This window comes from Rhinolophus sinicus, chromosome 14 (genome assembly GCF_057876585.1).
Source record: "Rhinolophus sinicus isolate RSI-liver-muscle chromosome 14, RSI-T2T, whole genome shotgun sequence".
Lineage (NCBI taxonomy): Eukaryota > Metazoa > Chordata > Mammalia > Chiroptera > Rhinolophidae > Rhinolophus > Rhinolophus sinicus.
The window spans coordinates 129,965,121-129,991,934 of NC_142514.1; the positions used below are offsets into that span (position 1 = coordinate 129,965,121).

At 36.1% G+C, this 26,814-nt stretch overlaps 1 protein-coding gene across 2 annotated transcripts in view; it reads right to left on the reverse strand.

Moving 5' to 3' along the window:
* Positions 1-26,322, reverse strand: part of EED (embryonic ectoderm development) — a 29,717-nt gene extending 3,395 nt beyond the window's left edge. Inside the window, exons 1-10 of one of the 2 annotated variants that reach the window (XM_019739630.3) lie at positions 25,740-26,226; positions 20,787-20,939; positions 18,920-19,012; positions 17,132-17,197; positions 15,904-16,029; positions 15,166-15,247; positions 11,214-11,305; positions 9,315-9,448; positions 7,316-7,421; positions 5,911-5,985 (exon numbers count right to left, since the gene is read on the reverse strand). In XM_019739630.3, coding sequence (XP_019595189.1) covers positions 5,911-5,985; positions 7,316-7,421; positions 9,315-9,448; positions 11,214-11,305; positions 15,166-15,247; positions 15,904-16,029; positions 17,132-17,197; positions 18,920-19,012; positions 20,787-20,939; positions 25,740-25,853 — 1,041 coding nt within the window. In that variant the 5' untranslated portion in view covers positions 25,854-26,226. Of the gene's footprint in view, positions 1-5,910; positions 5,986-7,315; positions 7,422-9,314; positions 9,449-11,213; positions 11,306-15,165; positions 15,248-15,903; positions 16,030-17,131; positions 17,198-18,919; positions 19,013-20,786; positions 20,940-25,739 lie in introns of both variants that reach the window. The other variant, XM_019739631.3, reaches the window with a different exon arrangement.
* Between the last annotated feature and the right edge of the window lie 492 nt (positions 26,323-26,814).

Sequence of the window (26,814 nt, forward strand, 5' to 3'; positions counted from 1 at the left end):
CTAAAAAGTAGAGAGGAGACAGACTGATTAGGAATCCTGGGATGTGAAGGAAATTGAGTTCCCTGGTTTTCCTTTTCCCTCATTTATGTAATTCAGACTGGATGCTAGAGAAGGCAGCAACTCAACAATGCTAACGGGTGAAGGTGGAGACTAAAACAAACAAAAGAACCAAAATTCAACAAAATCCTGCTTTCTACAAGGGACCAGGAAAGTAGCAATCTAAGAAGAGAGACAATTTTCAGACAAACTTTCTACTATAGCCAAATACAGAAAAACTGTGGACTTGCCCCATATGAACCAGCAAAGGCCCAGAAGGAAACCCTTCTCAGGTGGTAACTAAGTACCTAAAATACATAATATCCCTGACTCCCCACTGCCCCGTATGGTAATCAGGTGATTCTCTTCCTTTTCTCTGGCTGGGGTGGTGTGAGAGAAGGCCTAGTAGAGTCAGGACGATGTTCACAACTACCCACCACCTGCAGTATCAGTGGCGACCACCTGGGGAGCAGCAATAAGTGATGTCAGCTCCTTCTGCAAGGGTAGTATCACCTGAGGCTTTTCCACCTGAGTGGAAAGCCTGAACTCCCAACCCAGCAGTAATGAAACACCATCACCAAGTCAGCGGAGTGGGAAACCTGGATTTCCCTTCCAATCAGTGAGGCAGCGCTCCCCTTCTGCAGCTGAAAATTTATCCAAGGGAGCCTGCTGTAGAGGCAATCTAAAAAAAGATCCAGAGTTTCATTACATAATAACCAAAATATCCGGATCTCAGTAAAAAAAAAATCATTGCCATATCAAAAAAAAAAAAAAATTTCAACTTCAATGAGAAGACAACAGATGCCAATACAGAGATGACATGTTAGAATTAGCTAACGAGGATTTTAAAGCAGCCATCATAAAAATGCTTCAACGAGTATGTAATTATAAACACACTTAAGACATACACCTACTATGGATTCAAGGTGAGTGAACCCCAATAAGATACACTGAAAGAAATCTGTATCACAACACATTATAGTCAAACTTCTGAAAACTAACCACGAAGAAAAAAATCCAAAAAGCAGTTAAGACAGAAAGAACACCCTACCTGTAGAGGAAAAACAATTCCAATGATGGCAGATCTCTCATTAGAAACCAGAGACCAGAAAGAGGGCACAAGATTTTCAATTGTTTAAAGAGTTGTCAACACAAAAACCCTATATTCAGTGAATATACCCTTAAAGAATGAAGGGGAAATGAAGACATTCTCAGACTCTAAACCCAAGAGAATTTGTCACCAGAAGACGTACCCTAAACAAATGGCTACAGGAAGTTTTATGAACAGAAAGGAAATAATTTTAAGAAGAAATCTTGGGACATCAGGAAGGAAGATCAACAGAAAAAGCAAAATGAGTAAATACAATATTCTCTTTTGCTTCTTGAGTTTTAAATTATGTTTGATGGCTGAAACAAAAATTGTAATACCATTTAAGTTCTCAATTGTAAAGGGAATATTTAAGACAATTATAAATGGAGGAGACAAAGTGACGTAAAGGAAAGTAAGGTTTTTACACCTTACCTGAAGTGGTAAAATGTTGATACACAGTTAAATAGACTGATATACAGTTGACCGTTAAACAGGGGTTTCAACTGCATGGGTCTACTTATATGCAGGTATTTTTTTGGAAAAAAAAATTTTTGATATGCAGTTGGGAATCCACATATGCAGAGGGCCAGCTATATTTATACAAATTTTTGATTGTGCAGGGGTTGACACCCCCAAACTCCCATGTTGTTCAACGGTCAAATGTATACATCACATATATAGTAATATCTATGGCAAATACCAAAACCTACACAAAGAAATATACTTAAAAATACCATAGACAAATCAAAATGGAATTCTAATATATTCTCACATAACCTACAGAAAATTAGGGGGGAAAAAAACAAAGAAATTAAGAAATGAAAAAAAAAAGACAATGTAATAATTGATATGGTACGGCTCAAATATAAATGGTCTGAATACACCAAATAAGACACTTGACAGGATGGATTAAAAAATGAGCCTGGCGGGCCCGGTGGCTCAGGTGGTTGGAGCGCCGTGCTCCTAAGGCCGAGGTCACCAGTTCGATGCCCACATGGGCCAGTGAGCTGCATCCTCTACAGCTAAGATTGTGAACAACGGCTCTCCCTGGAGCTGGGCTGCCATGAGCAGCCGGAGATTGGCGTGAGCTGCCGAGGGATGCTGAGTGCTGCCGTGGGCTACAGTGTGCTGCCATGAGTGGCCAGTGGCCAGCATGAGTGGCTGGCAGCCAGCATAAATGGCCAGCAGCCAACCTAAGCAGCCAGCAGCCGGTGAGGGCAGCCGGTAAGAGCTGCCGCGAGCTGCCAACTGACGACCAACTGCCTCAGCCGGGGGAAGCACAAGGCTCATAATACCAGCATGGGCCAGGGAGCTGTGTACTACACTAGACTGAGAAACATCAGCTTGAACCGGAGTGGGGGGGGGGGGGAAGCGGAAGAAAGGGGGAAAAAATGAGCCAGCTACATGCTACCCACAAGAAACTCACTTCAGATATAACAATATATACAGAGATTAAAAGTAAAAAGGTCGGAGGGGACGGCTGGATGGCTCAATTGGTTAGAGCACGAACTCTTAACAACAGGGTTGCCGGTTCAATTCCAACATGGGCAACTGTGAGTTGCACCCTCCACAACCAGACTGGAAGACAACGAGCTGCTGCTGAGATGCCGTGGGGTGGCCGGATGGCTCAGTTGTTTAGAGCATGAGCTCTCAACAAGGTTGCCAGTTCAATTCCCACATGGGATGGTGGGCTGTGCCCCCTGCAACTAAAGACTGAAAATGGCGACTGGACTTGGAGATGAGCTGCTCCCTCCACAAATAGATTGAAGGGTAACGACTTGACTTGGAGCTCATGGGTCCTGGAAAAACACACTGTTCCCTAATATCCGCCCCCCAAAAAAAGTAAGTTTGTAAAAGGATATACCATGCAACCATTAATCAAGAAAGCAGGAATGGCTACCAGAGAAAGGAGACTTCAATGCAAAAAAATTACCAGCGATAGAGAGGAATATTACACAATGATAAAAGGTCAAGCCACCGAGATATACAGCAATACTAAGTGTGGAAACACCAACCAATAGAGGTGCAAGATATCACAAAACTGAAAGAAAAAAGGGAAAAATCCACAATTACAGCTGGAGACTTCAACACCCTTTTCTCAATAATTAATAAAAACAGTAGACAGAAAATCAACAAAGATAAAGACAAATTAAACCACACCAACAGCAGAATACACATTCTTTTCAAGCTCCAAGCTCCCACGGAACATACCCAAAATAAGGTCATGAAACAAATCTCAAAAAATTTAAAATAATCAAAACCATAAAGAGTATGTTCTGACCACAGGAGAATCAAACTAGAACTCAAGAAGAGAAAGATGACAAGAAAATCTCTCAATACCTGTAAACTAAACAACACACTTCTTAGCAAACTTTGTGAGATCCAGCTAAAGCAGTGCTGACAGGGAAATTCATAGCACCAAATGCTTATATTAAGAAAAGTCTCAATTGAATAATCTAAGAAATATAATCTCAACTCAATTCCCACCTTAAAAAACTAATAAGAGCAAAATATACCCACAGCAAACAAAAGGAAAAGATAAAAAGAGATTTAAAAAATTGACAAACCCCTAGCAGAACTGAGAAAAAGATACGAATTACCAATTTCAGGAATGAAACCCGCACTAGAGACGTTGCACATATCAAAAGGATAATAAAGGAATACTAAAAACAATTCTATACACATAAATTTTACATTGGATAGAATGGACCAATTCTTCAAACAGCACTAACTACAACTCACCCAATATGAAATAGTTAATCTAAATAACCCTTTAACTAGTAAGGAAATTAAATTTGTGATTTCAAAAACTTCCACTTAAAATTTTCTAGGCCCAGATGTTTAACTGGAAAATTCTACCAATCATTTAAAAGTCATACAATCTCTTCCAGCAAACAGGAGGGAAGACTTGCAATTTATTTAATTCATTTTATGAAGTCAGCCAGGATTATCAATATCATAATCAGACAAAAACAGTACAAAAAAGAAAACTTCAGGTCAATATCATACCTCATCAACACAAACACAAAAATTTTAAACAAAATATTAGCAAAGAGAATTTGGCAACTTATAAAAGAACTACACAGTATAACCAAGCAAACTTACCCCAGGGATACAAGACTCTATCAATATTCAATGACCAATCAATGCAACCCACTGCACTAACAGACTAAAGAAGAAAACCCCATGATCATATCAACTGATGCAGAAAAAGCATTTAATAAAATTCAGCACCCATTCACGATAGAACTGTCAAAAACTTAGGAAAAGGAAACTGTCAAAAACTTAGGAAAACTTAGAAAAAGGAACAGTTCTCAACTTGATAGACAAGATCTACAAAAAACACACTATAGTAAACATAAATGTGAAAGACTGAATTTCTTTCTCCCATAAATACCAGAAACAAGTCAAAGACGTCTGCTCTTAACAGTGCTAATCAACACAGTACTGGAAGTTTGCCAGCATAGTAAGGTAAGAAAAGGAAATAAAAAGCATAAAGATAAAAGATAAAATATTTGCAGATGTCACAATAGTCTATGTAGAAAACCCCAAGTAATTAACTGAAAATACTTCTAGAACTTAATAAGGTCTATTAGGTTGCAGGATTCAAAATTAACATGCAAAAATCAACTGTATTTCTTATATACTAGCAGTGAACATAGAAATGGAAATTGGAAATACCATTTACAATCACTCAAAAAGAGAGAAATACTTAAGCATAAATCTAACAAAGCAGGTACAGGACTTGTATGCTAAAGACTACAAAATGTTAATCATAAAAATCAAAGACGACTTAAATAAATGGAGAGACATACTATGTTCAAGGATTAAAAGACTAAGCAGAGTCAAGGTATTAATGCCCCACCAAATTGATATACGGGTTTAACACAATTTGGATCAAAATCCTCCCTCCCCCCAAAACACCCCAGCAAGATTTTTTATAAATGTAGACAAGATTATTCTAAAATTTATATGGAAAGGCAAAGCAACTAGAATAGCTAAAAATAATTTTGAAGAATAATAATAAAATGGAAGAACTCACTCTACCCATTCCAAGACTAATTATAGAGCTACAGTAACCAAGACTGTGTATGTAGTACTGGTGGAGAGAACAGAATAGAAAAACCAGAAACAGCCTCACACAAGTGTGACCAAACAATTGTGACAAAGGTGCAATAGCAATTCAAAGGAGAAAGAATAGTCTTTCAATAAAAAGTGCTGAAAACAATTGGATATCTATAGGCAAAAAATAAACTTCTAACTAAACCTCATGCAAAAATTAACTTAAAATGGATATATTTAACGTAAAACAACACTATAAAGCTTTTTGAAGAAAACACAGGAGAAAATCATTAGGATCTATGGCTTGGTAAAGAGCATTCAAACACATCAAAAGCATGATCCATAAAATAATTTTTTTTAAAAAATCAATCAATTGAACATCAGAATTAGAAGTATTTGCTGTGCAAGAGACTTTGTGAAGAGGATGAGAAGACAAGCTACAGACTTGAAGAAAATATCTGCAAACTACGTATCTGACACAGGATTCATATTTAGAATATATTAAGAACTCTCAAAACTCAACAGTAAAAATAAAAAACCAATCCAATTAGAAAATGAGCAAAAGATATGAAGACATCATCGAAAAGGATATATGGATGGTAAATAAGCACATGAAAAAGATGTTCAATATCACTAGCCATCAGGGAAATGCAAATTAAGACCACGATGAGATATCACTACACACCTATCAGAACAGCTAAAATAAAAAATAGTGACAATACCAAATGCCGGCGAAGATTCCGAGACACTCGATCTTTCATACATTTCTGGTGGGAATGTAAAATGGGACGGCCACTCTGGAAAATAGTTTGGCAGTTTCTTAAAAAACTAAACAAACTTAACCATGACCCAGCAATTGCCCTTCTAGGTATTTATCCCAGAGAAATGAAAACTTAAGTCCACAAAAAACCTGTACACGATTGTTCATTAGCAGCTTTATTTGTAATAGCCCCAATCTGACCAAAATGTCCTACAATAGATGAATGGCTAAATAAACTGTGGTGCATCCCATACCATGCAATACTACTCAGCAATAAAAAGGGAAAACAATTGATACACACAACAACTTGGATGGCATTATATTGAGTGGAAAAAACAAAGCTTTAAGGCCCCAAACTGTAACATTTTTGAAATGACAAAATCACATGTGATAAAATGACAGAACTACGCACACACATTGCACAATGTCAATTTCCTGGATTTGATATTGCATTAGTTATGTAAGACGTAACCATTGGGGGAAACTGGACGAAGGGCAACATGGGGCCTCTCTGCACTGTATTTGAAAGTTCCTGTGAACCTAATCTCTAAATCAAAAGCTAAAAAAAAAAAGGTAAAACTATATCTACAAGAAAAAAATAAATGAGGCTCTGACCAAGAAAATGTGAAATGTCCTGAAATCCACACAAGAAAAGAAACTGGATACCAATTTCTCCAAATTTGCCAGTCCTAAGTAAATGTTCAGATGACATCACCAACAACTTCTCTAAATTATCAGAAAAAAAATATTTATACATATATGTGTGCGTGTATATATATATATGTATATATGTATATATATATGTTATACACGTACACACACACACACACATATATATATAAACATGCTAGAGAAGGGGTTGGCAAACTACAGCCCATGAGCCAACTCCAGCTGTCTGTTTTATACATAAAAGCTCACTTTCATGAAATGGACACAAACATGAAAAAAAAACCTACTGGCTTTCGATATTGGTTATTTTACACTAATACTGGTATCAGAGAACAGTATCATCTTACAAATTAACATTTTTCATTTTATTGGAGAACAAATTTTAATAATCCATTGGGATGTTTTTATGCCTAAAACAAGTTTCCAAATCTATCAAAATATGAGACTTTTTAAAAGAGCAATTTCCCATCTGCCATCCAATTTACCAAACTGCATAAAAATCTGTGCTCCCTAAATAGCTCTAAGTAACTCTGAGTGATAAACACACAATGTGAGATATAGATAATGTATCATAGAATTGTATACCTGAAATCTGTATAACTTTACTAACAATTGTCACCCCAATAAACTTTAATTTTAAAAAAAAAGTTCTAACTTACACAAACAATGGAATTACAGCTTAACAGCAATTACCATACCTTGGAAAGTATTAAATCACCTAACCATCGCACACAATCGACATAATTCCTATGTATGTCTCTGGTAGAAAAATCAGGAAAGTGAATTTTCTGAGAAATAAACGGCCTGAAACGGAAATGTCAAAAGTTAAGAGAAAAAAGTATAGTAGAAATCAATTTTTGGATTTACAGAATTTTGAAAAATTAAATATATAACTGTTGATTTTTGTGTTCCCAGAAAAGTGAATACCTGTGTGTTTACTGAGAGCTGAAGTCTCCTTCTATTTTTGTTTCTATATTTTATTCCATCATCGGCTCTCAATTAAATTTTGGTTTTATCCTATGAACTTTCACTTATAAAAATTCAGCTTCCAAATCTAACCACTTCAATTCTGGCTACGCTAACAATTGAGAAGCAAAGACATCTGATTATAGAGCTGAAAGTTTCTCATATGGAAAATACAAAGGTACCTACTCAATTCTTTAAAATTAGTTTGTGAAAGTCAACACATTTGGATTATTTCAAAAGATAAGTCATTTTTCTAGGAACAATGACACATCAATCCAAAGGCTACTGCCAGAGAGAGTTAATATGAGAGCCCTGCCTTGAGGAACAATTTTTGAAAATAGTATCTGACAGAAATTTGACATTAGTTTTAAGACTTTTCCTGTATTTAGGAAAAGTAAAATATGGTGCCACCTTTTTTCCCTTAAAGATGTTTGTGGAAAAAATCATAAATTAGAAGTTGCAGATAATTCTGTAGTTTATTAAAAGTATACCTAACATTTTGTAAGCACTTCGGTGTTTATTCTGAAATGACTGTAGAAGTTTGATATGCCATGAATTAGTTATATCTTGGGCAACTCACATGTCCTCTCTTTACTTTTCCCTCATATGTAAAAAGGATGCTGGGCTGAATCATTTCAAACATTCCTTCCAATTCAAATTCTGGGGTCCTTTCCTTATTAAAACATTAAAATGTTATTAATGATCTGATATAAACTCTTAACTCTGCTATAATTATGTTAACTGCTTTTAAATGAAATACATAGTATAATCTACGGTTGAACCCCTCTCAAGAAGACCAGCATAACTCACTGTTATTTTCTGTAAGCTGCGTAAAATGTAACTTCCATGTATTCCAGAGCTCCAGAAAATATAAAAACATAAATTGGTGTTTTAAAATAAAAAGTTGAAAGTTGTACTACCTTAGAGACCACTGAGGTCTGATGAATGTTAGTGTATTGAAATTCTACTAATGGTTACAAATTTAACTAACAATCTATTGATAATCTGGCCTGATAACCAGAAAATAAACTCTAGCTCTTTGCTTTTAACACAAGTGCAAACAAGTTAATGTACATAGACATATGATAGTTATAGTGAGTCTTAATAATCTGATAAGATTCTGAAAAGATAATTAAGAATTGAAAATACAGTTAAGAAAAGATAGCTAAGAATTGAGGCATTTCAAAAATTCATTAAGAAAACTGCAAAGTTCCCACCTCTTAGTCCCATGGATCAAGGCTCCTGCTTTTGAATATTCTCCATTTAATGAAATGAGCACCAATTAAGGGAAATTATTACATTATCATATCATTAAGAGCTAAGAACCCATTTAAAAAACAAGATTTACTGTTTTGAATTAGAATGTACAGTGCTGACAAATAATGCTAATATTATCCTGAAGGGTCTTTTGCTCTATTCCACAGTAAGTTTAAGAGGTTTACAACTTTTATGTTAAAAGGTGAGGCATATGCAAAACCAAATAAAAATAAATGTGCTAATAAGTTAGTAAAAACAGAATTTAAAGATTTTGAAAATGAACCACAAAAAGATTAAAAGTAAATGACTTCTATCAAAAATCAGTGAATTTTATGGTATGTAAATTATACCTTAAAGTTTAAAAGAAGGGCTTCTAAACTCAGTGTGGGGGACTTACATAATAATTTAGGAAAAGTAAACTCATTTATTCAACAGCATGAGGTAGAAAATTGTTTTAAATACCACAAATGTTACCTGTTAGTTTTATTTGGGTTATAATCATAAGATTCCTTAATTGCATTAATCATTCTCTTTGAATTGATCCTCCAAAGTTTAAGAGAGTGATCCATACCACAGGACATTATTTTTTCACCTAAAAGATCATAATCCTGCATGTAAAACAGAAAAGCTTAAATTAAATATTTAAATTATTTTTCCAAATTATACTATCCAATTTTCACCTGATGCATAGTATTGTGAAAACTGTTCCAAATCACAACACTAACATTTTGGGTTTCATCTATGTGGGACATAAAACTGACTTTTTACTGCTTTCAAGATTTTGTCATCACCACAGTACATGAGCTTATACACTACAGAAGGCAAGAAAGTCCTGTTTGAACTTCATTTTATCTATTCAGTTATCTTTAAAATACGTTTTGCTTGATTTTGGAGGTAAATAGAATGCTTAGGTATGACAAAAACCTGAATAGTTCTAGTTATATTACTTTTCTTTGTCTAGCCCTGATCAAACAATGAAACTGACATATATATGTAAAAGTACAATGAGTCCTTACACAACTGAAATTTAATTTTACCTGTACATCTATGTCAAAAACTTCAGATACATTGGCTTTAGAGTTCGCTTTTTAAGGGAATAAAAAAACTGTCTGAAAGGAAATAATATAAAGTTTGTCACTTGCTGTTTACTAGTTTTTAACAAGTCACCTAATAGGTGTTCTATTGTTAACCTTATCCCACCTGATTTCATAGATAAGACACTGAGACACAGATACTATTTAATTTAGTACACAGTGTTAATGAAATCTCACGCATCAATCACTTTAGCAATGACCTCCTATATTATAAAGAGTCTCTGCTCATTTTAAGAAATAACAATAAAGTTCTACTTAAAGAAATTTTCCTTAGTAATCTAGATATTCTATGTTAATTCAACCATTGAAATAATCATGAACAATATTTTGCAAGAGCCTAAGACCTTTTAGGTTGGTATTTATTGAATTCACAAATCTGGTTTCTGCTACTTTTCCTAACTACCTATCAACAGCAACATGCAACCTTAGAGCCATTAGCTGATTTAGAGTTTTTAATAAAGGATGATAGTTTTGGCTTTCACACATTGAGCCAGATGGAGAATGCTACTGCAACTTCTATAAAATCCAAGTTGGCAGGTATCTTACCACGTTGCGTACGGCGAGGTTTAAATCCCTCGTGAAGATTCGCGTGATCCGTACGCAACGTGTTAAGGTAGGTATGATTCTCACAAAGCATATAAATCCCAACTATAGAAAAATGCTATAAGCTTCAAAATATGGTGCGTATTTAAATAGTTTAATGAAACAGAACTGTGTAGTTGTAAAATTACTAAATAAGCTATACACAGAACATAAGTTAATATAATGTATATAAAAAAAGAAACTCGAGAAGAAATCCTTGTATCACTACAATATAAAGATTATAATACAAAGATAACACCATACCATCAAAGAAACGTTACCTAAAATTTAGTGTGAGCACAATAAAACACTTACTAAAACTGGATAACATATTTCAAGTTCAAAGAAAAGATGCAAAGTTAATTAATAAGTAGTTTAACCTTTAATAACTGAGAAACAGCAAAACAAAAGGTGACTTGGTGATTTTAGATCAGTAAAGGAAAAGAACAATTTCATAGTATTTTCATGAGAATCCAGCAGCTGCTATAAAAAGTGCTTGATTACAGATAAAAGAGTCTGACTTGCTTTATTCTTTCACGTGTAAAATAAAAACCTTGCATGTCACAAGTAAATGAAATGGCTGCCTAACAGGCTATATGACAAAAACGCACATGCTGTCTTACAAGGAAAGAGTTCCATTGGGATTGTTCACAACTATGAGAACGTGGAAGTTACTGCCCTGTAGCTTTCAACTTACAGCACTTAGAACTTCATCTCTGTGCCCTTCTACACCTCCAAATATTGCCACGAGAGTGTCCGTTTGGATATTCCATAATCTTAAAGCATGATCTAGTATAGACAAAAAAATAAGATGTATTTATATCATTCATTTACTGTGGACTTCAAAACCTCTTGAACAAAGTAAATATTACAAAAGTCTGGACTTCCTTATGTGCAGTAAAGACTAAGAATGGAATCCATATTATACAGCAACTTAAAATATTTACATTATATATAGATTTAGCCATGTATGAGCTCTAACTTTCAAGAAATACGTATGTGGTCTTAAAATAAATTATTTACCTCACACAATTTCCTTTAAATCTCCTAATTTGGTGGAGATATGCTTTTGAGATAAGCAAACACTTAGGGATCTGACCTAAGTTTTACACTGAGCCACAGGACAAGACACTAGAGGTTCCTGTCCTCCACCACATCCACACTGACATACTGAAGAGGACTCAGTAGATTTGTAAGATTTCTACAATAAATCCAAAAACAGGGCTGAAACTTACATACATCACGCCATAACTTTATAGTATTAGACCTTTTAAAAATTATTAACTACAACTTGAACAATCTCATTTTCTAATAAACATTAGCAACAAAATAGTATGCAGCATTAATATAAATGCCATGCAGAACTTGAACTATTAACAATGTTCATACTGTACATGCATATTACATATTACCGCAATTACAATGTACATTTATGCTAATTACAATGTACTTATTAATTACAATATATATTACACTAAATACATTATAATACATTGTGTTAGTAGTACTAGAAATTAGCATGGCCATGAAAAAACAATTACTTGATTCTAATTGCATACAAATATTTAGGTGGACATTTGTTTTCATTTCTCTTGAATAAACATATACCCAGGAGTAGTAATTCTATGTTTAACTTGTTGCCAAAGTATTTTTCACTCTGGAACCGCCAAACTGTTTTTCAATATGCCTACATTTCACATTCCCACCAGCAATATGGTGGTGGTGGGGGGGAGGGGGCAGTGTTCCAATGTCTCCACATTCTAGTCAACATATTATTGGTAGTCTTTTTGCTTACAGCCATCCTAAGTAGGTGTGAAGTGGTATTTCTTGGTTTTGATTTGTATTTCCCTAATGATTAATTATACTGAGTGCCCTTAAATGTGCTTATCAGACATTTGTGTATGTTGTTTGGAAAGGTGTCTATTCAAAACCTTTGCCCATTTTTAAATTTGGATGTCTTTTTATTGTTGAACTGTAAGAGCTCTTGATACAAGTCCCTTATTAGATATACGATTTGCAAATATTTTCTCCTATTCCATAGGCTGTCTTTTCACTTTCTTAATGGTACTGTTTGCAGAAAAATTCCTATTCATTTTGTAAAGCTGTTCAATTAAAAAAAAAAAAAAAATGACGGTGGCCAGTTGGCTCAGTTGGTTAGAGCGCAATGCTCATAACACCAAGGTCGCCGTTGTATTCCCACATGGGCCAGTCGTCTGATGCGCCCTCCACAACTAGATTGAAAACAAGGACTTGACTTGGAGCTGATGGGTCCTGGAAAAACACACTATTCCTCAATATGCCCCCCCCCCCCCCGCCGCCCCCAAAATGCTGTTGCTGACAGCAGGGTTAAAAAGTTGTAATGTTTAGAATAAGTGAGGCATTACTGCCTCTGTCACTTGTAAATACCTGAGCCCAACAACTGTTATCAAGAAAAGTTGCCAGCTCTTCTTAGGTGCTGATTTCCTAACATAAACATTTTCATTTAAGTATTTTAATTTGAGGACATCTTTTAATATTAGCAGACTGTAGGGGGCAGTTACAGATTTGACAAGTCTTTAAGAATAAACTTAACTAGAATAATAATATAGAAATAAGATGACTAGAATGTAGAAATGAGAGAAAGGGCAATCAAGAACAGAACATAGGGGGCCGGCCCGGTGGCTCAGGTGGTTAGAGCTCTGTGCTCCTAACTCCGAAGGCTGCCGGTTCGATTCCCACATGGGCCAGTGGGCTCTCAACCACAAGGTTGCCAGTTCAATTCCTCGAGTCCCGCAAGGGATGGTGGGCTCTGCCCCCTGCAACTAAGATTGAACACGGCAACTTGAGCTGAGCTGCCTCCCGGATGGCTCAGTTGTTGGTTGGAGCGCGGGCTCTCAACCACAAGGTTGCCAGTTCAATTCCTCGAGTCCCGCAAGGGATGGTGGGCAGTGCCCCCTGCAACTAAAATTGAACATGGCACCTTGAGCTGAGCTGCTGCTGAGCTCCCGGATGGCTCAGTTGGTTGGAGCCTGTCCTCTCAACCACAAGGTTGCCGGTTCGACTCCCGCAAGGGATGGTGGGCTGTGCCCCCTGCAACTAGCAACGGCAACTGGACCTGGAGCTGAGCTGCGCCCTCCACAACTAAGACTGAAAGAACAACAACTTGAAGCTGAACAGAACCCCCCACAACTAAGATTGAAAGGACAACAATTTGACCATTGTTCCCCAATAAAGTCCTGTTCCCCTTCCCCCCCAAAAAAAAAAAAAAAAAAGAACAGAACATAGCTATAAAATCAACCCAAATCATCTCAGAGAGCTCAGAAATTATTAAGAGGCCCGTCTGAACTAGAATGGACTTATAATGCTAATACAGCATGCAGAGCAAGGCAATGCCATAAATATGGGAAACAGTTCAAAGGCTTATGCAGGAGAACTTAGCATTTTAAGGCATTCTATAGGGAATCCTTTATAAAACAAAAGTTTTAAAAATATCCATAAATGTTGTCACGCAGCAGCCTAGCTGACTGTCCCCTCGTGCCTTTCCTTAAGGAAAGAAGAGTCTGTGAGACTGTGCCTTCTTGGGACCTTGCTTCATCTTTATGCTTATGCTTTATGTCTCTCTGTTTGGCCCCCAAAAGATGGTTTGTCAGCCAAGGACGAGTAGGATTTCTCACGGGAGAGACAACCTAAGACAGGCAGAGCCATGTGGGGACCCCCATGAGCTACCATGAAAAATATGGAAAGGGGCATTATCTCTTTCCCCTGTTCAAAGAGAGCCACTACTGACACTGGCTTTCCCTCTCTCCTGATTGTGAGAGAACTGAGGAGAGCGATAACATCAGCTCTCCCTGTTTAGCTCAACGATAAGGTTTCAACATGAGAGATTTGTCCCCAGGAGGGTACATACCTTGATTAAGTCATCATGGAACTTCCTGCTTTGGCTGTTTGCAGGCAAGGGTGATTGGTTTAAATCATTTTTCTTGTATGATGTATGAGACTCACAGACCATGAAAAAAACAATGTTACTTCCTTGTATGATCATAAAAGCCACCAGTCGGCCCGATTCGGGGCTCCAGTCCTTAAAAGACTGTGAGACCCTTGGCCCTCTGTGATTTAACTGCATTAAGTCTCTGTTTCTTTCTTTCTTAAAAACTTAAACCTAATGCCGCCCCTTCTCGTTCCCTCACTGCCTGTGTTGCGCTGGATGCAACACATATAAAGGCAATATGGATTTTCAGATGCATTATTTCTTATTACACAATTGGACAGAGTGGTAAGTTGACTTATAAAACTATCTTAAAAACTCTTAAAAATATCATTAATTTTGGTGATATGCCCCTTAAAATTAATGAAGTTTAACATAATAATTCAGCTGAGGATGAAGTTCTAGAACTATCATAAGGCAATAAATAAGAAGAGCAACATAACTAATCCTCAGTACCAATTATTTTATTTACATCTGATGAAACAGTGTATTTCACGGTCCCTTTCCCCAATTCTTGGTTTAGGGAAGCTAATATTATTGCCTGTGATTTTTTTAGTAAAACTTACTGTTATAAATACTTTATAAATTTGGCTTTTTTATTTAGAACAGTTTGTCCCTTAAAAAAAAAAAAAAAAAAAAACCATTTCCAAAGAAATAGGACTAAAGTAACATTTGCTTCTCTTACCTTTACTGACTGACAGGAGAAGATTTGGATCTCTGGGGTGGAATTTCAGCTCATTGATAGCATTTCCATGGCCAACATAGTGCTACAATAAATTTAAAATATATATTTCATATAAAAATTAATAAATTCTTTTTCATTCATCTTAAGAGAATGGAAAGAGTTTCACTTAAAGTAGTGGTTCTCAACCTTGCATATTAAGTCACCCAACAAACTTAAAGGAAAAAAAAAAGCTCAAGTCCTACCTGCATATGTTCTGATTGGATTGGATTGGCTGAGGCAAGGCAAAGATTTAAAAGATTCTCCTGTATTCTATTGTGCCCCCAAGGTTCAAAACTTCTAATGAAAGCGATTTGTAAAACATAGTATCAAACTTCCAAGGCTTCAACTTTCAGTCCTCCACAACATGCCCTTGACTCTATACCCCTAGTTATGGCATCTTGGAAAATGGACTCACTTTTTTGTTATTGTTCATTAAGAGCCTTTTAGAATAAAGCAAGGCAGGAGGGAAATAATTTAAAAAGAAAACATTGAAAATAATATTTTCCCACTATTCCTTAATTTCCATTACCTAAATGTAACAAAGGTTCTCAAAAACCCGTCTAAGGGATGCAATAAGCAAAATATAAATCATATTAGAAATTTACAGACATTGATTCCATTAGTTTTAAATTCAACTTTCAAGTTTTCACAGGTGTGCATTCAAAAGAAAGCAGATCTACAATTTCCCAGAAAACCCACCTTTATGCACTGCATTGTTATGGGATTAATTATTCTAATTATGCCTCTAGATCCAGCCACAGCCAGCAGAGGATGGCTTGTATTGCTATCATATGTCCATGCACAAGTGTAAAAGTTTTCATCAGCCTAAGAAATGCCAGTTAAGAAATATAATTTTTTTTTTTGAAAATTAAACACATCAACAATTACATCTCCAAAGAACTGCTGCTGAAGTCTTTGACACAGAACTTCCTTTTTTTCTTTATATTACCCGATTTAAACAATGGAGATTTTTAGGTCTAAAATCTGTAACAAATGATCACACAAAATCAGTTCTTCCACTGAATTTTGATTACTAGTTAGCTGTTTGTATAATTCAACTCTGTTTTTACAAAGCAGCCACAGACAGTATGTAAATGAATGGGCATGATTGTGTCCAAATAAAACTTTATTTACAAAAACAGGTGGCCCATTACCTCAAAAACAAAAAGCAAAAACAGATGGCCAGCCCCACCAACTGTACTCTGAAGACCCCTGCTCTATACCCCAATACCTCTGACAATGTGCTTCTAGATAAAAATAAAGAACTGTTCAGTTTTGCAACCTTTCCTGTATGAGATCTTCCCAGTATCACTACGGGTCACTTCCTTCCATATCATCTAGGGAAGACTGAATGTCCTTGTCTTTTCTCGTTTATTAAGTTTTGCATATGGATCTAGAAGAAACATCTTATCACCAAGCGATGACTGTTATCTAACCTTTTGGCTTTTTTAATCTTTTTCTTTTATGAACCCATGTTTTGCAAAATTTTATTCCCTAAACAAACTGCACGTTTATTTTTCCCCTGTAGGCTTAGCTGATCATATACTTGGTATGACTGCCAGTCACAGCTTTTTATCAACCCAAGTTCGCCAATGTAACTACTCTGAAATGATCAAATTCTAAGCAAAGTCAAAAAAACAGGTTTTGGCTACTCACTTATCATTTTCTATTACTGGATTTCCACTGCTCATCTCTAGCCACCCACACCCTCCTCCCTCGTAACTACCCTACAATGGATTTCTAGGGATCAGGAAAGCTGGATAGATAGATACCAGAAATCTCCTGGGTGGTAGTGAAGAAAAGAGCATTGGTTAAGATTAAGAAACAACAATATAACTTTAGGGAACTAATTAATTTAGAAAAGTTTCAGTATACTTGTTGAAAGTCAGCTTCTTTAGCCAAAGACAGAAAATCCAGGAAAGGATACATCAGCATCTACATAGGATTGTAACAGCCGAATTTCTCCTTGGGAGTGACATTCATATAAAGTAACCTAGTGGAAACAAAATATAGTGACTTATATCTCAAATATAGAAACACATGTTTTAGCTTCCAAATATATTTTAGTCACAAGTGTATCTTTAAGATACTACACAAACTACTGCTTTAAAATAACTCCTTAACTTTAGAAAGCTATTATAAAGCCTGTGTTTTATATATATATACATATTTCCAGAATATATTAAATACTGCAATACTAACAACTCCCTTGTTATCAAGTTAATTTTGATTGAGAACAGAATACCAACACTAAGAAACAGAAAACAAATATAGGTACATAAAGGTAGATGTGAAAACCATCCCCATTTTGTGACCTTTGACTGACCTCACTGTCTTTAGTAAACACATCAAAGCCCTCTAGTCAATGATTATCTGTTCCCTAAATCTTAACCATAAATAAATATCAAACTGATGATAGCACTGACCACTAGGAGGTATGGCCCCTGGCGCTACTGCATACTTTGCCCCTTTATCTTATTGATCAATAGTACCTGAGTTACATTATAAAAACAGTACAGCAACAGGAGTCTTTAGTAGAGAATAATTTAATTTGTGCAAAACTGCTGGGCTGGCTGTCGGCTCTTGCCCAATCCTCCTAAGTTAAGTTACCATATAATGAATTCTGTTATATTCTATGGAGTTGCCTGCTTCGTCTTTCGGTCTGCACATACCTTCTTTTTATGGTGGCCATTACACCTTTGCTCCACCATCAGATAACAGGAAACAATGTGCATTAAAAATCACGTTTTTTTATTTCTCTAAGAAACTTAGCAATTACTAAAGCATAAAATTTTGTTTTATTCAATAAAAAGAAACATCTCTCAGATTAACCCCTCTTCCCCTCTTAGGCTGAAGGTAGAGTAAGTAACTTGGATTTGTTTGTCAATGCATATCCAATTAGTCTATTTCCTCCATCTTTCTTTTTCTAAATACAACCAATCTATTTCTATAGTATTCCTCATAACTCCTAGTACAGTATTGATGGATACCCAGAATATTACCTAGTAAAGACTTAGGAGGACAATTTTTCTCTGAGGTGATTTCAATTTAATAGAAAACTCCTGAGACTCTCTGGAAAGCACTAGGGAGTCTTCCTGTTCTCCATTTATTTAGAAGTAAATGGAAGGAATAAATAAGTCTTTGCAATTCACATGTTCAACCTCTGGTACAACTAAAAAGTTAAATAATGGTTTACATTAAAATGTGCCCAACATGGTTTTTTCCATGCACCTCTCTCCAGGATATTTTTGGCTTCCTTAAATAAAAACAAACAGATGCTTACTGCAAATAATTAATATATTTTCAATAACTATTAAATAAAGCCACTGGATTTATGCTTTGCATTTATATAGAACCACTGATTACATTTATTTTTAAGAAATCAGACTTCTTGTCCAAGTTAGAATAATAAACTATTACAATCACTTCCAAAAAGAGCAAAGTCAATTATTTCTACCTCTCAAAACAAAATATGAAGACAAAATATAAATAGAAACCTGTTTTATGAACAATTGGGAGTAATGTGAAATAAAGATGTTATTTTCAGTCATGAATAGTGGATTTAGTCAACTTCTAGAATGCTTCATTTTTACATAAAGCAATACTGTCACATCAGCTATACAAAATTTATTTCAAAATCATTACACTTAAGTATTATATTAACACGCGAGTCTGATAATCAAGCCAAATGCCAAACAGATCCCTTAACACTCACTCTGTTGCTTCCTACAGTCGCAAACACTAGTGGGTCTCCTTCTTTACTGTGCCAGTTAAACTGAACTCCAAACAATGGTTGATTATGATCTTCCTAAAAAACAATCATGAAATAAGAAAAATAGAATTTAGAAACCAAAAAATGGTAGTACGCTAACCACCCCTATTAACTTTTTTCCAAAATGCAAGCCACTACTATTTTGTAATATCATACATCAACTGATTTTTGACACTAAAAAGATTATATACTAGTGCAGTTTTCACATTTTAAAATACTGGTGTATGGTAAAGTTTTATAACAACCAAAGACTTAAATCATAAGTTAGGAACAAGTACTTATGTATGAAAATACTTTGAAATTTGCCTTCTATTTTCTTACACCCACTGGGTGTAATTGGGTAATTGTAGTAGATGCATTTACTCTCAGGACATAAGGACACAATTTATTTTTCTGAAAGAGGAAACTAACAAATGACCTAAGAGTTAGTACAGCTTCTCTGGCACGCACTAAACTTTATTGGGTTTAATTTTTCCCTTGTAAAATGAAACATATCAGACTCCATTCAAATCACTGCTTTCTATTAGTCCTGTAAGATACAATTTTAAATAAGCTTGAATTTGGGTCCAAAAAGTAAAACGTCCCAAGAAGTTTTATAATGAACAAGTTTTGTAATTGAATAGTGGGAACCAGTGGAGGCGATGGACAATGTAATTTCAGTTACTAGGAGGCTCTAAAGAAGAGAATTAAAAACAAGTATTGTTCAGTTATTTTTCAAGTTTTGTTCAGTTATTTTTCAACCTGAGGATTTAACTGGCAATCTCTTGGCATTTAACAGTAACTTTCATATTCACTTTAAGGTACTGTTTTCACTTGCAAAGTGTAGCAACTTTCATTTCTTATCCTTTGAAAAGCCACAGCTTAAGCTTTGAAATATTTAATGGAAATATTTAGCCAACAGTTAAAACCACTTTCCAGACATATTATCTAAAAACAGGTTAATATAACTAAATAGTAACATGAAACTATAATGGACACTTTGCCTTTTAAAAAAATATATACTGAGATTAATTTCCTTCCTTTTAAGAGTATAGTTTGACACATTGAGCAATGAATTCTGCTACAAAAACAGAAAAATAATGTCCACATAGCTATAGTCGTTTATGCTTTCTGAAGACTATCTAAAAGTATACTTAGATATTTAGAAAAGATTCTTACATAAGATAATGTAATGTCTATTTCTGATCAGCATAGGGAAAATACCCCTAAATTTAAAACAGAAAATGAATGTATATGTAAAACATTTTATGTAAATACCACTAATCCTTTCTATAAGCAAAAATACTACTGAGAAGCAGTAATTTAACCCCAACCACTTGCTTTCCACAAATATTGAATACTGAAAAAAAGTTTTAATTTATATACCCTTTCTTTGGAAACAATTACAAATAAAGGATAACAGTTAAATTTTTTAAACTGCAGAAACTAAGACATCTGTTTCAATGTACGCTGGTTCAAAGTCACATTAAGTTCTTTTTAATAACAAGTACCAGGAAGTGGCTTGTGTTTTTAAGTTTTACCAAAATGTGAAGAGTAACATTTTCCAAAATCTTCTATTTGAATACAAACAATAAAGAAAAACCAGCCCGCAGTACTAAGTATTATCCGTGTAAGTTAGAACAAAACAAGCTAAATAAATGTTTAATGGATTATAAATATGTATTCTGCTCTACAAAAAAATTTCAAAGTACTGTAATTTAAAAATATTTTTAACTTGACAAGGTATCTTGAGCATAAAATATTTACCACTGAGAAATAATTCTGAAGCATACTAGCATTCAGCCCACAGGATCTGTCTTTCTGCACATACCTTGAGACTATTTACACATTTGAAAGAATATTTGCATTTCTTTGACTTCCATTTTCCCTTCCCCCAGCTTTTCCTTCCAGGCGCATTTGGCGTATTTGTAGGTGTATCAGGGCGTTCAGTGTTTGTACCACTTTCTATACTGACAGCATCATCCTGTAAGCAGCAAATTAGAAAAAATTACATAAAACAGCAATACTGTACTTAGGCCGCAAATGACAGTACTGGACAGCTGCTGTTTCAACAAAAAGAAAGAATTAATAAATTCTGCAAGAAATGGAAAATTTTATTCGTTTCCAAAGGATAAAAAGCAAACCAGCCACACATTAGGATTTGTGGATATTTGACATTTCATCAAAAATATACACAAAAAAAGCTAATCAGAATGATAACAGTAATAATAATACCTCCTTTAAATAACAAGGTCCTGGTCCTCTATAGCTCTTCACAGAGGTACCGCTAGATGAGGACACATGAAAGGGCGTAGGTGGCCTCTTGCTTGTTAGGATTGCTGGGATTCAAATTCAAAGCTGTGACTCCTGAATCTGACTTAACTGCATGTATTCATAATTTATTTGACTGCTGCTCAGTTTGGAGCCTTGGGTGGGGGCTTGGCAATTTGAGACTGAAGTGTTTGTGCTTCCTACTTTAGATGCAGTTTCTGAAAATCCTCTTATCATTTAAATGTTTATTTATAACACTCAAACCATTTAGACTTTTAAAAGTCCTACATACTCTGTACAAGTGAAATCTGACTCATAGCTCTAAAATAATGATACTTCTAAATATATTATAAGTCCAGAAACTCTACAAAGTAAATTCCTTCCAAACGTAGAAAGGGCTGCAGAAAACGTTGGACATTTCACCTAATTTACACCTTATCTCCAGTCCACAGATATATTAATGGCCCTCTAATCTCTGAAGAGGATTTCACTACCTCCTTTGATTACATATTCCAATGTGTTCTTTGGAATAGAGATTTATTTAAACCTATTACCTTAGGGCAGTAGTTACTAAATTTACAACGAAGGTAGCCGTTTTTTCATGGAGCGCCTGCTAACACAGCCTATGAACCACTGCCTTTGGAGCTATTTCTAAATTATTGCTTCCTAAAGCTGGTTTTATATTACAAAGGTTAAAATTAACTAGAATGGCCAAAAGTACATAAAAATTTCACTTAAAAACAAAAAGGTATCATACAGTAGTTCTTGGGGTGGTTTTCAAAACTGCAAATGGTACCTACCAAAATAACAAGCTTTTAAAAAATATACACCATTATTCTGGAATATAAAATCTGGGGTGAAAAAAGGAATAAAGTGGATATATGGCCCACAATAGCTGCTCAATAAAAATCTGAATTGCAATTTAATGTAAATGTAAAATTTTAAAGTTCCTAGGTTGAAATCACTGTTTTTCTCTCCCAATTTCTCCCTACCTTTCAGTTTTATTTAGTTAAAATCAAGTGTAGAAAACAATTTTGTATTTCAATGGAAAATTATGCATTATCTATATAACACATTCTTCCATGTTATATTATAGCCTTTGAACAATCTTTCATCTCTTTTAAAGTTGTAGATAACTGATAATGCAATTCTCTCTCTAATGGTAGAGGTTCAAAATGTCTTCCCTTCCTCTTAAAAAAAATTTATTTTTGTCTCCATTTGGAATTTCACATCTACATTCTTTTAATCCATGTAAATCTGTATTGTTTGACTTACATTTGCCTGGTTCCGTCACGACTAAAATAAAATTTTAACATGCTCACTTACCTTTTTCTGAAAATTATCTTTTAACACTACAGAAATGAAATAATAAAACTAGCACAAATTTTTTCAGCAGCTTCTTTACATTCTGGCTAAACTCAACTGCTAATCAAGAAGCCAAACAAAACACTGTCAATAACAAGGCATGTTGCATTTTTTTTCTTCCTTTATTTTTGAGCGCTTAATTTACCCATCTTCTCCAAAGGCATTATTCAAGATGGAATCCAATGGAAATGCAATGTATTCACAACCATTTCATTTTATCTTTCAATTAAAATCAAACCTTTGTTGAGTGTCTAGTATGTATACAGGCTGATTTTCACCTTGGCCCCTCCTGACAGTATAAAATGATACTGTGCAACAGATATGGCACTATCATCTTCATTTGCCCAACAAGGAAACGAAGTAATTTGTCCCTTAATCTTGCCACAGATTACTTAAGCAAAAGACAAGTCTCCAAATGTAGCCCTCTGATACCACCAGACAACCATTAGTTCTCTTCCAGAGAGCTAACTACTCTGTAGTCATGATCTTAAAAAGTTCAATAAAATGGCAGATACATATATAATAAACAAACATGTTGAATGTTAACTAGACTTATTGGGGTGGTCATTTCACAAGGTATACAAATATCAAATCATTATGCTGTATACCCAAAATTAATGTTATATGCCAATTACACCTCAAAAAAACAAATGTCCTTTTAATTCTGATTCACTTAAAGTAGCAACTACTCAGGTTACCTTACCTCCAACTCAAAAACACCACATCCTTTCCCCACTTGCTTTTGGTCTTCTTGTCATCATTCAGCTCCCTCAAGAGTAAAACCACTGCCATTGCTAGCTTTTTCTGAAGTCATTTTTTTTTAAACTTTTATTTAAGCGTATTTTTCCAGGACCCATCAGCTCCAGGTCAAGTAGTTGTTTCAATCTAGTTGTGGAGGGCGCAGCTCAGTGGCCCATGTGGGAATCGAACCAGCAACCTGTTGTTTAAGAGCACCACGCTCTAACCAACTGAGCTAACCGGCTGCCCCTAAAGTCATTTTTATACAGCATTCTCTATTCCCTTCCCTTAATCTGTGTCCAAAATCTGTGTGGTGCTTAGATAAATTCATAGGGCCTGTGAACTGAAATGATCCAAAAGAAAAAAAAAAAAGGCATTTTAATTTTCACCACCTTTATCTGAAATTCAGCACTTTCTATTGTAATGGAGGTAACATACATGCTAATGTTATTGTAGCTGTGACTTTCTCACCAATGGAAACCAGGTATTTTTATATCATATAGCTGTTGCAGATCTCAAAAAATTGTGTATCCCCATTACCATCAGACGTGCCGCTAGATCTAGTTACTTAATGTGCTAAAGAAGCACTTTAAACACTTTATGTTAAAGTAGTTCAATTAAAACAAATCTTAAATTTGTTTTTAAAATATTTTTATAACATATTTTAAAATTTTATCACTGATTTTGTATATAACCTTATATACTTTATACACTTAAAAATGTTATTCTGAGAAGGCTTCACAGTATTCATTAAGGTGTAAAGACAGTAAACTTTCAATTTATTTGGTCCTTGGAAATTTTCCTCAGTCTGACTTTGACTTCTTAATTACATTTCTGCCTGATTATTTGTTATGTGGAAGTCTATACTTTGTGATCACAAAATAACTAATAGTAATTAAATAACACTTCTATAAACTTATTATGAGACAGGCATTCTTTTAAGCACTTTAACCTATACTAACTTCATTTAATCCTCACAAATACTCCACGAGGTAAACACATTATCTCCATTTTTAAGAAACTGAGGGAACTAGCTCAAGTACCTTGCTCAAGGTCAAGCAACCAGTAAGTAGTCGAGTTAAGATTTTAATTTAATATTTGGATCCAGTGTGTGCTCCTAATTACTAACCTAATTGCCTAAAAAAGGCAGAAATAAAACAGGCTCCAAGGACTTGAATGAAAGGCATAAAAAAATGCTATTTATTATATACATATATAAAATTGGGAAAAACAAACAAAATTTAATATGCAATGCCTAAGATTTCCAGAAATTTCAAGTCCAAATCCCACAAACTGACAATTCCCTAAATATCTTTCTTCTATTTACAAAAAGAATTCTTTTCCACGTCTTCAGTGAAAATTCTGGTCATGACACCACGCCACATATATGCTTCAACAAGTGATGTAATTGAGATGCAGAGTTTAAACACTGGATAAGAGGTTAGTTACATTTATTCCTAAAACTAGCCAAACTGAGAAAATGAAGAACTTAACACCACCCTCCTATAACACTTTAAAGACTTTAAATAGATACTCAGACATCATTGCCATGTATTATGAAAAGGGGTTCACATTTTGGAGTAATTAATGTATTTGAATGAACTGTCAAGACATTTTGCTGACTTTATTGGATATAAACTTAGAACATGAAACTGAAAATTAATATCAATTCGTTTATTACCTGCGTCTCACCTAAACACAGTTGGGACTAGCTGATTACCAGAGTTCTTTTTTAAAAATCCACAAGCCCACACCTAAAGACATGTACCTTCACCACCGTTGCCTAAAATCTTCCAGTTTGTCCCCTTTATCTTTGTAAACACTTTCAAAAGGCTAACCGTCCCTTCTCCTTCCTTCCTCAAGGAGGGTTTCCCCCTCAAAGTCAGAAAACGACCCTCTCAACTCTGCTCCTCCTTAAAACAGCCGACCAACCTCCACGGACAGGATGGGAGCAGACACAAAACCCCCTTTAAAATAATCACCGAAGCTCCTTAAGATCTCCTCTTACCATCCCGCTGTCTGCAAGGGTCTAGGAGTGACATGGTCCCTAAATTCCTTTAAGAGTCCGTAACATACCCTGGCCTTTCCTTCTAACTTTCTCAGAAAACCTCTAAGTCGCCTTTTAAACCACTGGAATCTCAGCTCCGCACTCTCCCCAAATCCCCCAAAGGCCCAAACACTCCCCATCCACGCAAAAGGATCTTTCCGCCAAGTTTCTTCTTGCTCTCGGCCCCAACTCAAAACCCCCACAGAAACAAGTTCGATTTTCTCCTCCACGCCCGCGTTTTCCTGAGTAGAGGGTGACACCTCTCCCTCCCCCCACAGCCGCCCGCCCCCGCTTCTACAGTTTAAAAAGAATTTAAAACTTTCACTCCACAGTCCCATCCGGACTGCTCAGGGCTCTACTCACATTCTCGTCCCCAGAGAGGTCGGGGTTGCTGTTCTCGTCGCTACTCAGCTTCTGCTTCTTGGCCGCAGGCATGTCTGTTCCCGCCGGGGCTGTCGACACTTCCCTCTCGGACATATTCCTCCGCCTCCCTCCAGGTTCCTGCCGCCTGGGGCGGGGCCTCCGCCACACCGCCGTCAAGCAAGCCCGGCCGGAGCTTGCCGCAAAGTTGCCACTGCCGCCGCCACCTCCACCGCTCCCCCCACTGTCGCAAACCGCGCCCAGCCGCCGAGGCGGGCGTGCGTGCGACCCCGCCACACTGCTGAAAAAGGGGCGCGCGCTCGCGCGCCCTCCCACGCGGCTTCCTGGCTCCTTCCCTCTCCTTATTCCCGTCTTGCCCTTTTCCCGCCGCCCTCCCGGCAGTTTGCACGGAGAGGTGTGACCCGTTGGCTTTCGAGGGCAGTATTTAGTAGGTCCCCCTTCCCCACTACCGCCTCGAAAAAGGAGAGGTGGAACTCAAAGGGATGTCCCCCCTCACCCCCTTCCTCCTTCCAAAGACGTTTCAGCCGCAATTGGCCCAATCCTTCGATCCCCGACCCGCTGCAAGGACTCGAAAGTCTGTGGAATGGACTAGACCACCAGTGTCCCAGGGGACGGGGAAGATATGAGAAATCACCTCTTGCTTTAACGGTGTATGTCAAATGTCCTTAATTTTGAACTCGGAGGATAACGCTCTCACATTATTCGTGGTATTGTTTACTATCTAATTTTTTGTTAAGAATAGAAATTCAAAAACTATAGACTGCTTCTCATGTGCCTCCCCCGCCTAGCAAATGGAAGTTACCCGCTAAGATGTGCGCCTGCGCCGGGGCGTATTCTCGCGCTGGGTTGTCCGAACCCGCCTCCTTCAAGCCCCTCCTCTTGGAAGTCTTACTGAACCAGGTAGCCTTCCACCGGGTTTCCGTAGCCTAGGGTGGATTTCAAAGCGCTACCAAGTCGTAGTCTATGGAGGCATCCTAAACTCTTGATGAATATTTATTCTGATGAATATGTATTGCGATGAATGATTGCCCTCACCCAGTTGGTGCCAACATTGGGT